Here is a 13,144-nt window from a genome sequence, read left to right on the forward strand (position 1 = left end):
ATATTTTCTTTCAAGTGCAGGAAGGTCATGGGATACCCTGTGCTGCAAACACTCCTCCTGCACCACAACCATCATCCCCTTCAACCATTTAGCTATTTAAAATGCAAATACAAATAAATGAATAGTGCAGTTGCATGAAAATAAATTATTGAATTATTTGAATTATTGAGTTATCACACAATATAAACCCTGAAGCAATACTACTATTACTTTTACTACTAAGTGGGGAGATTCAAATCATTCAGTCATTCATTGAAATCATGTATAGATTTCAGTAAATTCCAATAAAACCTGTTTTCCTATGGCTGACAGCCTCAGGAGAAAAGGTTCTTATAAAATTGCTCATGTGTAGTTTCACTAATTCATTTTTATTTGTCCTTTTTTGTTAAATTTGGGTAATTCTTCTTGGTTTTAAATAAAGTGTCTTTCAGTGTGTGTGGGGGAGTAATTATTACCACAGCAAACACTGAAAAATGTTTTGCTTGTAATGTAAATGACTTTAGCGGCTGTAGCTGCTTTTATTTTGAAAATCATTACGTTACATAACAGTAAGACAACGATATATATAATATGAAGAACATATTACTATAACATCATTGTTTTGAGTAAGTACAATGAATATTCAAAGGAAGTTTGAAACTTTATATTTTCATATAACAGTTTCAGTTTCGATTATCAGACGTGAACGAATCGAAACTGAAGCTGTTACATAAACTTTACACATGGAGAATGATGAGAGACAAACAGGCGAACAAGGAGGGAGGAGGAGTGTAGGACCAGAGAAGGACTCTAGGAAACTACAGAAAAACTCTCTGAAAGAGACTTTTTGTTTTCTTTATTATGGCAACGTCTTAGTGTCATGTGCATATGCACAACAACTCGAGAGAGCACTCCAACCCTGTGCATTTGTTTTGAATGGGAAAGTAGCGGGAACGACCAGGCTGCACACATTTCTGCTGTAAGGATATAAGCTTTTAACATGAGGTCTATATATATGTGTGTGTGTGTGTGTGTGTGTGTTTATTATACAGTATGTGTTAAATAAATAAATATTTTTACGGACATTTCATATTAGTGTGTGTGTGTTGTAGGGACTTTATTTATTATTATTTATTATTTTTAATTTTGTTTTATTTTATTAGTTTTGTTTAATTTAATTTGTTTTGTTTTATTAGTTTAATTTATTTTTTTGGTTTTATTTTATTTTGTTTTAATTTTAATTTTGTTTTATTTTATTTTGTTTTAATTAATTTGTTTGTTTAATTTAATTTGTTTTAATTTAATTTTCTTTTGTTTTATTTTATTTTTGTTGTAATTTCATTTGTTTGTTTTAATTTTAATTTGTTTTTTGTTTTATTTAGTTTAGTTTATTTTATTTCGTTTTATTTTTTGTTTTATTTTGTTTTGTTTTACTTTATTTAATTTAATTTTATTTTATTTTATTTTATTTTAGTTTAGTTTAGTTTAGTTTATTTTTATGTCATCCGAAACAGAAGGTGGCGGTAGGGCACGGATAAGCTGTAAAACTAAACAGCAGAGAGAAGCAGCAGCTGACCTCACCTCGGACTCAACAACAACTACCGCCAGTGGTGAAGATGGCGGCGCAAACATCCCGCGGGGTCCCGCTGAGCACGGTGAGTTTTTCTTCAGACCGTCCGTGGGGACTGTTATACTGTGACGTCAGCTGATGGGTAAATTCATAATAATGCGGGCTGTGAGGGTGAACACATCAAGCGCTCACCGTGTTCATGCATGCAGACTGTGCAGAGCTGTGCGGTGTTTACTGCCTCAGCCAGTTCAGGAGGGTGTGACGTCTGTGACTGCCTGGAAATCATCAAGACAACAGCGTGCACATGAAGTGTTTTTAAAGTTTGCATTAAAGGTCCAGTGTGCAAGATTCACGGGGGCCCATTTACAGAATATATCAGAAATTGAATATAATATTAATGAGAATAAGCCTTTTATGCCTGCAGGACGCTGCAGGATGGACAAACTAAACACTGTGTGCCACTAAATCCTACACACGGGTCCTTTAAGAAAATAAAAGCAAAACTAGAGAATAAATTGTGGATAATGCATTAATTATTACATTATTGCACACAAGCTGTTATAGAAAAACCAGCAGTATTTACAAAATATGGCAGAAATTGAATATAATATTCATAATTATGTTTTTAATTAGTGTCTAATCACCTAAACATAATTGTTTTTGTTACCTTAGAGTGAGCCTTTTATATCTAGACTTAACACTGGTGTAGTGGCCCTTTAGCAAAGGCCCAACTTGCCTAGACCAAATCTTATTTTTGACACGTGTCCATTAACCTAACACAATCCTCTTGTAAAAAAAAAAAAGAGAGGAAGGTGATCTTGAATGTTGATTTATTGAAAATGAACAACTTAAAATGTTACAAAATCCACATCCTAAAGCGGTCCACTACCGACTTGATGCAGTCCTCAATGACGACGCCTGGGACGGTCAAAAACTTCCTCAGTAGACTTCAGAGTGTAATTAATAAGTTGCCTTTTGTTCTTCACGCTAGGGAGGAGTGAGTTCAATCAGTATTGATGTACAAACACTTTAATTCAGACCGTAGACATCGTGATTGAATTTGAATAGGTTTGTGCCATGGAAATAAGTCCACTTTGACAATCAAATGTAACGTTTGCATCCTTCATTTGCTTCACTTTGCAGCTTTCTCCCAAGTTTCTTCATACAAATTCCACCAGCCACACCGGGCCCTTCAGCGCCATAGCCGAGCTCATCGGTGAGTCATCGTCATTTAATTGTAGTTTTGAGTGAAACTGTCTTAAGTTTCTATTTCACAAACATTTTATTGACCTATATTAGATAAATAAAGTACAAAGAAAAGACATAAACTGATAAACACGCTCCTAAAAGTTGGGATGGTGACATGTTTGCCACTGCCTGACCACACCTTTTTAAGAAAAACAGAACCGGGGAGAACTGAACACTCGTTCTTGCTCAATACGACTTCAGTTCTTTCTTTCGGTTTCATATTTCTGGAATTTGAACTTTGTGCTTGTAACAGCAATCTAAGACCTGCAGGACATTTGTCAAGATGAAGGCGCCCCATGTCTGGATAAGTGAACCTAATGTAGAACGGTCTTAAGTTCCAAGGAGAGACGTATCCCAACGTAGTTTGCTCATGACATGTTATAAGCTCCCTATAGAAGACGGAGTAATGAAGTATGTTATTTGTTCATTCTTATCACGTGTCAGCATGGATTCAAACTCTAACTAAAGTGCATTGAACCTCACATGCAGGACTCATCTCTTCCACGAAGCATTAGCTACAAAAAAACATCATTACGTTACAGTTTGCTATTTTACAATGAGAAATTGCCCTGTAGCTTTTTCACAAAGCTTGTGAACGACTGAGCCTTTCGATGATGCCCCTTTCATACCCAATCATAATACTATCACCTGTTACTCATTGGATAACTGGAACATGTTGCGTGCATATTTATGTTTTAAGTCCATTTAAGTTAATCAGTTTGAATGTTAAATATATTGTCTTTGTACTGTTGTACTGTACAAAGACAAATCATTGCTTTTTATTTAGGTTTTATACAGGTTGATTTGCATAATTATTGTATGACAATGATGACCCTATAATATTGCATATGCAGTTTATTATTGTGTATGTTTAAGAGCATTTGAGATCATTTTTTCTGTCACCAGCACAGACGTCTGTGGAGCCGGGACATTCACTTTAGATGTCGGCATTAGAAATACAATTGGACTTCCAAAGCTCGAAATGAAAAAAAGAAACATTGGAAAGCAGTAAAAAATAGAAAAGATTCAGCCCTAAAAACATCAAAATGAAATAAGATTATAAGTGTGTGTTTCATTTTTCAGTTCAGTTTTTGTTTTCAGTGCCACAATCTAAAGCCTCTTTCCTGGCTCCATAGATTTCCATTAAATTTAAATTATTCAAATCTAAAAAATCTGTTTCCGAGTACACACACAGTTACCTTTATATGCATGTTTTTTGTGTAACCCTGTGCAACATTTCCCTTTAAAACGTAAGCTTTTTTTTGTTTTTTTTGGCAGATAATGCCTACGATCCAGATGTCAGCGCCAAACAGTTCTGGATTGATAAGACTGTGGTCAACGGGAAAGAATGTCTCAGCTTTATGGATAATGGATATGGACTGGACCATGACACAATGCATAAGATGCTCAGGTATAGAAGCTGCTGCTCGCAGAAACATGAATATGCTGTTGAGAATGTGTAATTTATTGATGAGCCCTGCCTGAAATCTTAAAGAAAAACACCACGATTCATTTACTAACTAAAAAATATATGCATTTTCTTTCTCCCCTCAAGCTTTGGGTACAGCGACAAGCCCGCTGTAAATGGTGTGCAGCCAATTGGTATCTATGGAAACGGTTTCAAGTCGGGATCAATGCGTCTTGGCAAAGACGCCATCGTCTTCTCAAAGTCAAAGAGCATCTTCTGTGTCGGGATGCTCTCTCAGACCTACCTGCAAGAGATTAACGCTCAGCAAATAAGTGTACCGATTGTCTGCTTTGAACAGGGAGAGACAAACAAGTATATCCTTTACCTATAAAGTCACTGTGTTTTGCATCATGTAAGCAGAATAAATGAAATGTATATCTTATGTATGTGTATCTTATGTATATCTTCTTAATTCATGGGCATCATCAAAATATCATCTGTTTGGGGAGAAACGTGAAGTATACTCAGCTTGTAATCTTCTATTTGTTTAAATTTTTCATTGCGAGTTGTCCTTAGCTTCATCTTTACTCAGTGTAAGAGAGAAGCACAAAACCAGCCTGCAGGACATCTTGCACCATTCCCCTTTCAAGACGCAGGAAGAACTGCTCCTCGAGATCGACGCCATCAGTTCCTCCAACACGGGGAAAACTGGAACACGGATCATCATCTGGAACCTCCGCCGGTCTGTCCTCTCCGTCCATGCGTACATGTACAAAGATGTATGTTTTATTTCTTACCTGAACAAAAAAAAAAAGATTTGATTGTTTTTATTTTGTTTTTAAAATAGCACATCTACTGGAACGTCGGAGTTTGATTTCGAAAAGGACCGTTACGATATCCAAATTCCATCTTATCTCTACGAGACGTTGAATGACAAACCTCAACAAGCGAGGGTCACGTCGTACATCCCTGAGAGTGTTTACTCGCTGCGGGTAAGGAGCAGAAATGTACATGTAGACGAGATCGGATTAAATCTGGGGCAACTGGACTTGTGTTTTACTTATTGGTATTGTACAGTATATACAGAGTTTGATACTAGAGGACTGTTTTTTACATTCATCTGCTGTGCTCACCTTGAGTCGTGGTTTTGTGACATCACCAAGGCCGATCGTTTTATGGACGAGGACGGGCTTTTCATTGGAAAAGTAGGAGACGTATCTTGAGCAGCAGTCAAGTTTTTGAAATGGAAAACTTAATCCACACTCGTGGATCCTGTATTTTTCAATCGGGGCGATGCAGTCGATGTAGTAAGACTGCTTCTGATGCTGAGTCTTGATATCACTCTGCATATGCATGAGTAAAGTGAAACTTGTCTTGTGTTTATGGGGCACAGGCGTACTGCAGTATTCTCTACCTGAAGCCTCGGATGCAGATCATCATACGTGGCGTCAAGGTGAAATCTCAGCTCATCACAAAGAGTCTGGCCTTCGTCCAAAAGGACAGCTACAAGCCCAATTTCCTGGTATCCTTTCATTTGACGAATTCTTCTTATTATTTTATTTAGTTTCAAATATGTGTCGATGCAATGTGTTTAATTTGGGTTTGTGCTTGGAAAGAGTTTCTCTCTTTGCTCTCGAGTTTCCTTAAATGGTTTTTCAGAACAAACCCATTCGTATCACTTTTGGTTATAACACCAAAAGCAAAGACCAGTATGGCGTCATGATGTATCACAAGAACCGGCTCATCAAAGCCTACGAACGCGTCGGCTGCCAGCTTAGGGTGAGTTTCTGTTCTTTGAGCGTGTTTGTGTGACGATACCACAAATCAATCAGTCAATATTCAGTCTATTTGTCCTGTTCCTGCTTTTGAAACCGCAAAAAAAGAAAGCTAATTTCGATATAAAATCAATATTGTTAATTGTCCTTTATTTAGTACACATATCTACAAGCGTTTCTAAATGTTACCAGCCTGTGTTCTTCTGAATCTTTGTCCTCTACAGGCCGACAGAAAAGGTGTTGGGGTCATTGGGGTCATAGAGTGTAACTTTCTGGATCCTACTCACAACAAACAGAGCTTTAACGAGACAGATAAGTACAGGTAACGGCACCGATGCAACATTCAGTTTTTGATCACGTTGGTGGAGAGTTTGGGAGTTTGAGTTCTTCGTGTTCTTGGTTGCAGGAGAACGATGAACAGTTTAGGGACCAAACTGGAGGATTACTGGCAGGAAATACGGCACAAGCGAAGCAGAGAGAATCCAGACAGCTTACCAGTGGAAGACGCCATGTTAGTACATTTAGCAGACTGGCGTGTATTCTACAGATTTATCTTTCTTTCCATGTTGTCTTCATGTTCTGATATTTGACTCTGTGTCCTCAGGAAGCGACCAGATCAAAACTGGGTGCAGTGTGATGAGTGTTTGAAATGGCGCAAACTCCCTGATGGGATTGACTGCAGCAAGCTGCCAGATAAATGGTTCTGCCGTTTGAACCCTGATCCTCAGTTCAGGTAACCAACACCACATTCCTATGTACTTTGTACTGTAACTCTGACAGTGACAGTGATAAGATGCATTACGCAGAGATGTATAGTAACGAAGTGGAACTACTTAAGTTCTGTATTTAAGTACTAAAATGCAGTATCTGTACTTTTTTGGAGTATTATTTTTTTCCCCAACTTCTACTTTTACTGCACTACATATTTTTGATGAATTTGATACTTTTACTCCGATACATGTTTCATGTGCTGAATCGTTACTCGTTACTATTGTAGCGTCCAGCCGGACACGTGATGAATGACGAGGCGATATTGAACAAACTGCATTTATTGCTGAACGGTTTGGTTACAGGACTCGATTACTGTCGGCTGTAACCACGCCAAAAAACCAACATAACAGTCCCAGTCTCACACATCAACCTCGTATATTTGAAATAATATAAACAACAGTACTTGTACTTGTACTTTTACTTTCTGTACTTGAGTAGCAATTTTTTACATACTTCTACTTGCAATACTTAAGTACAAAACATTTTTTTTATACTTTAGTACTTTCACTTAAGTATGGTATTTAAAGAACACTTCAACTTCTACTCAAGTCGTTTTTTTGAAATAGCACTTGTACTTCTACTCCACTCCTTTACTCCAGTACTTTATACATCTCTGGCATTACGGCAACCAACTATTGTTTCTTCCATGTGTGTAGAAACTTCCTCACCATTGATCCATATATTCTGTGTGAGCTTAATGCTTTGGTTCTGTCCCAGTGTCACCTCCTCATTGCTCTAAAGCTGTACATACTCTTACACTGTACCTGATTTTACTGTTGTATCTTGACACCTTTGTCACTACAAGATGGCCGTCTGAACCATAATTATAGGGCAAAACATAATTTAACATAAATACTGGACTCATACAGGAATGATCTCTCAACTTTAGGCATATGTGTAGATAGCTGGAAGCACTGAGAGTCATCCATGTTTGCTCATGTCAGACTCTACCTAATTCTCCTCATCTAGGACCTGTCAAATAGAGCAGGAGCCCGTGGACTCCGATGATGAGATGCGACCTTCATACCGCAAGACCTTTAAAGTACAGTGAGTCCCATTTCAGTACTGAACAAGGACTGCACATTGCTGTATGCAGAGAGGACTTCCCGGAGTGAGCACTCAACTGAGAATTTTAAATGAAGTGACCTGCTTTGATTTATTTTTTTACAGAGAGAGGGAAGACAGAAAGAATCAAGAGATGAAAAGACAAAAGGTACGCACCCCTGTTTTCGGATTGTATCAATTTCTGATTGTGTAACTCATCATAAATAGCACTTTTATTTTGTTTTTTTGTTGTTTTTTTTAAAATCTAGGCTGAGGAGGAGCGAAAGCGACTTGAGGAGGAGCGCGTGGCTAAACTCGCCAGGCAAAACGAGGCTCTGAAACGGAAGCATGAAAACCTGAAACGGCAACTGCGTCAAAAAGTATGTTTTCCGTCTGACATCAACGGAGTGATGACTGAAATCGACACGAAATATAATAATTGTGTGTTAACATTTTAATAAATGCATGCAGAAGATGGATATGGTTTATTAATATTAATCATTACAAATAAAACAAAAACAAATCGCTGTTTTCCTTTTGTTGTTCCTCTCGACAGCCTGCACCCCCTTCCCCTTCCACCCCCACCACTCCAAGGAGCAGGTTTAGCACACCAAATGGAGTCGCCGTGAGGGAATCCCCCACCATTTTACAAGCTGGTATGAAAATTTCTTTGTGTGTGTGAAAAGAGAGTTTGAAGTTTGAAAGGATGAAAAAAAAACGACTGATTCTGTTTCTCTCTAGCTTGCAGCCCATCCAGCAGCAGTGGTCTTCCAGTTATCTCTAACGTATGCTCGCTGTCACAGAGTCCCATCAGGTATGATTTTTGTGCCGTTCGTGAGCTTAAATGTACCAACTTTACTTTGCTTAAGAAGAACTCTGACCTGTTTGCACCGCAGGGGGAAAAGAACGCAGCCTGATACTCCACAAAGTACGCCCAAAAGACCTAAGGTGAACGGTTTCCACTTGGGATCCAAATATACACCCACATCAGTGGATGTGAGCCCAGTGAGCTCCCCATTAGTGCCTGTTGTTGATGATGATGATGGTGATGATGATGATGATGATGATGATGATGATGATGATGATGATATTGTCATCTTGGAGACTGTCAGTACCCCCAAACCACAAAAGCCAGCCTTTGATCTGAATAAAGTGAAGAAAGAAGAAGAGAGAACTGACGACGGCATGCTGATGGAGTGCAGCGATGACGGTGCTCCGGATGTTTCGTCAGACACGAGGTCTGCAGCGTCGGCAACTGGGGGAACTAGTCGCTCTCCAGAACCCACCACAGAGGCGACCAGCACCCAGACAGAAGTACTCATTGTGAAGAAAGAAGAGGAGGACCCAAGTCAAACTGAAAGGGAGGAGAGTGTTGAAGAGCAGAGTTCAGGTGTGAACTGTGTTGAGCAAGGAGATGTTAAGCAAGAGAGCGACGGAGTTGCTCACAGTGCCAATGAAGGAACCGCACACCTGGATAGCGGAGACAATGCTGGACCTTTCTGTGCAGATATCACGAGAGACTCTCCTCACCAGGCGAGTATGATGGAGGTACAGGAACAGCAAGACCAGCTGGTAGAGCTGATGCAGGCTATAGCTCAGGAAAGAGACACCATTAAAGAGCAGGTCCAGAAACTTACAAGTCAGCTGCGAGATGCGCATAGCAGACTGCAGGAGATCAACGTGAAGAAGGAGTGTTCACACCAGGCCAGCCAGACGGAGGAAACGGAGGAAGAGAAGGACTACAAAAGTCTGTTTGAGAAGGCCAAACAGAAAATAGATGAATTGATTAAGGACAAAGAGGCTTTACTGGCGAACGCTGAGACCAAACCAAGTGATGCCCGACGTGAGGACCTTGATGAGATTGCACTGCAAGTTGACTGTCTGCTCCGGGAACTGGATCAAAGGAACAATGAGAGGGATGAACTGCGTTTGAAGGTCAGTGTTCCAGCTGTAATAATACTATCATTATTCTTGCTGTCAACAAGTCCTATAAAAAGACCAAAGACGACAATACTTTTCCTCTTCTCCGGCTTGATGTCGGCATTCCTCCTCAAACCAAATTGTTCTTACTGAAGAACGTGTAACAAATGTGTACTTTCATTGTTTCAAAAAAAAAGCTTAATTATTTCCCCAAACAGCTGAGCACTGTAGTGTTTAGAGGATGTTACTCAAACAGGAGGAATTTGTGCATTAGTGAGGGACTTTTTCCAGCTGCAGGTTCAGTGTATGACAGTAGATGTGGCCTTCCTGTGGTGGTACTTGGAGGAATCTCTGAAATGTTAGCTGAGGATCACTGGAATGTAATTTAAAGTGAGTTTTGCAGACACGTTCAGTGCGCACATACATCCATGATTAGTTCAAATCTGATGTGAGATTAGGGCTGCGTATCATTTAAAAATTTTCAATACCAGTACCCTTAAAATGATACCGATACCAACTGAGTACTTCATCCGATTTGATATTAATCATGTGAAAAGAAAGCAATCGGTTGCGTAGATGTCACCGGCATCTCGTCATGATAACCAGCCAACTCTACAAGGCTTTACCACCATACCAAACTATTGGTGGACCAATCACATGGCGCATTGAATCAAAGAACACTTGTGGTGATTGGCTGCGAGCAAAACCATAGAAACAGTAATTTTTTTTCTTGATCTGGGTACAAAAAGAACCGAATGCAGGTATTGTCTGACAGGCGCAGTTTCGATACTACTTGGTACCGGGTTGTTTCGGTCGATACCTAAAAAAGTATCAAGTACCGATACCCAGCCCTATGTGAGATATTAGGCGGAGGTGAGATGAATGGCAAACTGAAATATTAGGAATTAGACTCAGGGGAATCCCTTTAACACCCAGCGAGCTCTGGTTGTTGAACCGGTTTTGTTCAGGATTCAACAACAGTCAACAATAAATAATCCTCTGCTTAGGAATAAACCTGACTGTCTGTCATGGATCAGGGTTGGCCTACACTGCTGGATTTTAATGTCAGTAAGAGACAAGTATTTTCTGAGGTCACAAATGGTTTGAGAAAGTTTGTAGCACAACAATATGTCTGACTGAACTTTCATCTGGAGACTTCCATGGCACATGCACAGTTAGGTTGTGGCTCGTTTCAAAGGTTACAGCCACTGTTTACATAGATTAGTCAACACTAACTGACCACGAGATCAAATGTTAGGCTGACTTTATGAATACAGAATATTACACAGGAGTCAGCCAGGCATTTAGATAAGTAGGTTAGGTGATGCCATAGATGTAAGAGGTTGTGATTGGTGTGGCATGAAGCAGTATGCACACGTATGATTTTAAGCTTTAATTTCCTGCAGCACAGGCTGACCAGGTTTAACAAGCTGTCTTTGTAAATGTGTCACAAATAAGGAAACGAAAAGAAAAGAGTCTCTTGCTGCCTTTTTCATCTTTACTAGTTAACGTAACTAACTTTAGACTGGCTTAAAGATAACTGAATGAACTGTCCGGCTCAAAGGTTACCAGGAAATATTAAGGTGGAATGTTTTCTCATGTTACTCAATGCTTGAGTTGATGTTGTCGTTCAATCAACACGCCTTAAATGTCAACATAACAACCTAAACCATTTCAATACTCCTACAAAGGTCAATGATGTTGTTAAATAAGCAGTTTTTGCATTTAGTAAATACAAAACTGTTATAATAATTTAAATAAAATACTTGGGATGACTCTGCGGTGTGTCATCTCTTTCCTAAACCTCCTCTGATTATTATGTGTGACATAATAATCTGAACTCAAAGGTCCATTTCCTGCATTTTCTTCAGTAAGTAAACTTTAGAGCTGAGATTGTTGTTGAACGTACCACCGAGTCTGTTTCCTCTCTACAACCTCACACTCACGATAAATCAAACTGTTATATGAGACATTTACACCCTACAAATCCAGGCATGAATCTGTCTGTGCACTGAATGTAAAAGAAAGTAACTTTACAAAAGGGTTATGTAAGAGTTGTAGTAGTATATATTGTCATTTCCTCTCTCTATATATAGACCTATATGTAGACTTTTGTTTCATTGTCACCACCAGTTGGACAGTCTGGAGGAGGAAAGGGCGAACCTGGCATCCCAGTGTGAAGAGCTCCGGTTGAGCCTGCAGCAGCTGCAGCAGCAGCAGAGAGAAAAAGCACAAGAGGAGAGCACAAGACAACAGAAAATCACTGACTCATCTGCACAAACGGATCCAGAGGAGGTTGGAGGGACATCTGCGTCTGGCACAGACTCAATCTCAGATAGATCCAGGTTAGATCACTTCCCTTTCACGTTGTATGAACTATCACTATCAGAAACCCAACAGAGCAACAATGTAAATCAGATTTTTCCTCTGTCTGTCTCTTCCCGTTAGTTTGGTTGAGCTCCGGCACAACATCGGGCGCCTTCTCGTCTACCACGTGCCTGCTCTGGACCTGGACCAAGTGAATTTCGAGTGTAATGTAATTGATGAGATCCTAGAACAAGTGCTTCTGGATGAGGAGACGATTGCTACTGTAGTGAAGAACAGAGCAAGAAATAAATAAATATTTCCTGTGTAGCATCAACTGATAAATAATGATTTGAGATTTCTATGAATGTGGGACCTTAATTCATATTTATTTAAAACTGTGTACAGATTTTATACTGATATATAACAAATGTAATACACTGTCTGCACTGTTTCTTCATGGTTACTGAGAAAAAATGTCAACAATACAATCACAGCGAATATAAATGAATGTTTTAGGCCGTTAACTTTACTTTAAAATCATTGAAGTATTAATCTTTTAACCAAACAAACAGCAAAACAATTGTGTCGTAGTAACTCTGCATTTGATTCTGTTCCTCTTTCACACTGACAGCCGACTGTTTCCATCAAAGCTTATTTTGTATCTATTCTGTCAAATATAGTTTTATACTTCCTGACTTTTGTCCTGTAAATAAATGTTTTAAGGAAAATTACCATGTGTGTGTTGGTGTGAATCTGTCTGATGGAAAAAACATCATAAATACTTTGAGTTATACAAACTGAAACTTATTTGAAAAGTGTGAAAAGATATACTTTATTGTCCTATACACAATAAATATATACATATACATATAACCCTCCCTGTCCTGTGCGTAGCAGTTACCAGGGTGCTTTGTTTAGGGCTGCTATAGCAAAGGGTACAAAGCTCCGGCCACAGCGAGCAGGTTTGCAGGTCAGGGTTCTGTATCTGCGTTGCGATGGTAGCAGTATGAATGATGAGTTGAGGGGGTGTTGTGTGCTTTACTGAGAGCTCTGCGTGCAATGGCTGTATTGTTGAGGTCTGAGAGATTGGAGGGGAAAGGGGGGTGTCGATTAGCTCAGCTG

The 13,144-nt window shown here is 39.2% G+C and overlaps 1 protein-coding gene across 1 annotated transcript; it reads left to right on the top strand.

The window, feature by feature from the left end:
* The first annotated feature begins 734 nt into the window (after positions 1–734).
* morc3a (MORC family CW-type zinc finger 3a) lies at positions 735–12,753 on the top strand. The gene is made up of 20 exons (XM_019263172.2): positions 735–958; positions 1,494–1,634; positions 2,693–2,765; positions 4,076–4,208; positions 4,353–4,579; positions 4,794–4,947; positions 5,053–5,197; positions 5,599–5,727; positions 5,865–5,984; positions 6,205–6,302; positions 6,387–6,491; positions 6,585–6,713; positions 7,721–7,798; positions 7,922–7,964; positions 8,065–8,175; positions 8,352–8,451; positions 8,537–8,609; positions 8,692–9,730; positions 11,849–12,060; positions 12,164–12,753. The coding sequence occupies exons 2-20, from the start codon at positions 1,596–1,598 to the stop codon at positions 12,333–12,335; spliced, it is 3,180 nt and encodes a 1,059-aa protein (XP_019118717.2). The 5' UTR covers positions 735–958; positions 1,494–1,595; the 3' UTR covers positions 12,336–12,753.
* Positions 12,754–13,144: the final 391 nt, after the last annotated feature.

This window comes from Larimichthys crocea, chromosome XVIII (genome assembly GCF_000972845.2).
Source record: "Larimichthys crocea isolate SSNF chromosome XVIII, L_crocea_2.0, whole genome shotgun sequence".
Classification (NCBI taxonomy): Eukaryota; Metazoa; Chordata; class Actinopteri; family Sciaenidae; genus Larimichthys; species Larimichthys crocea.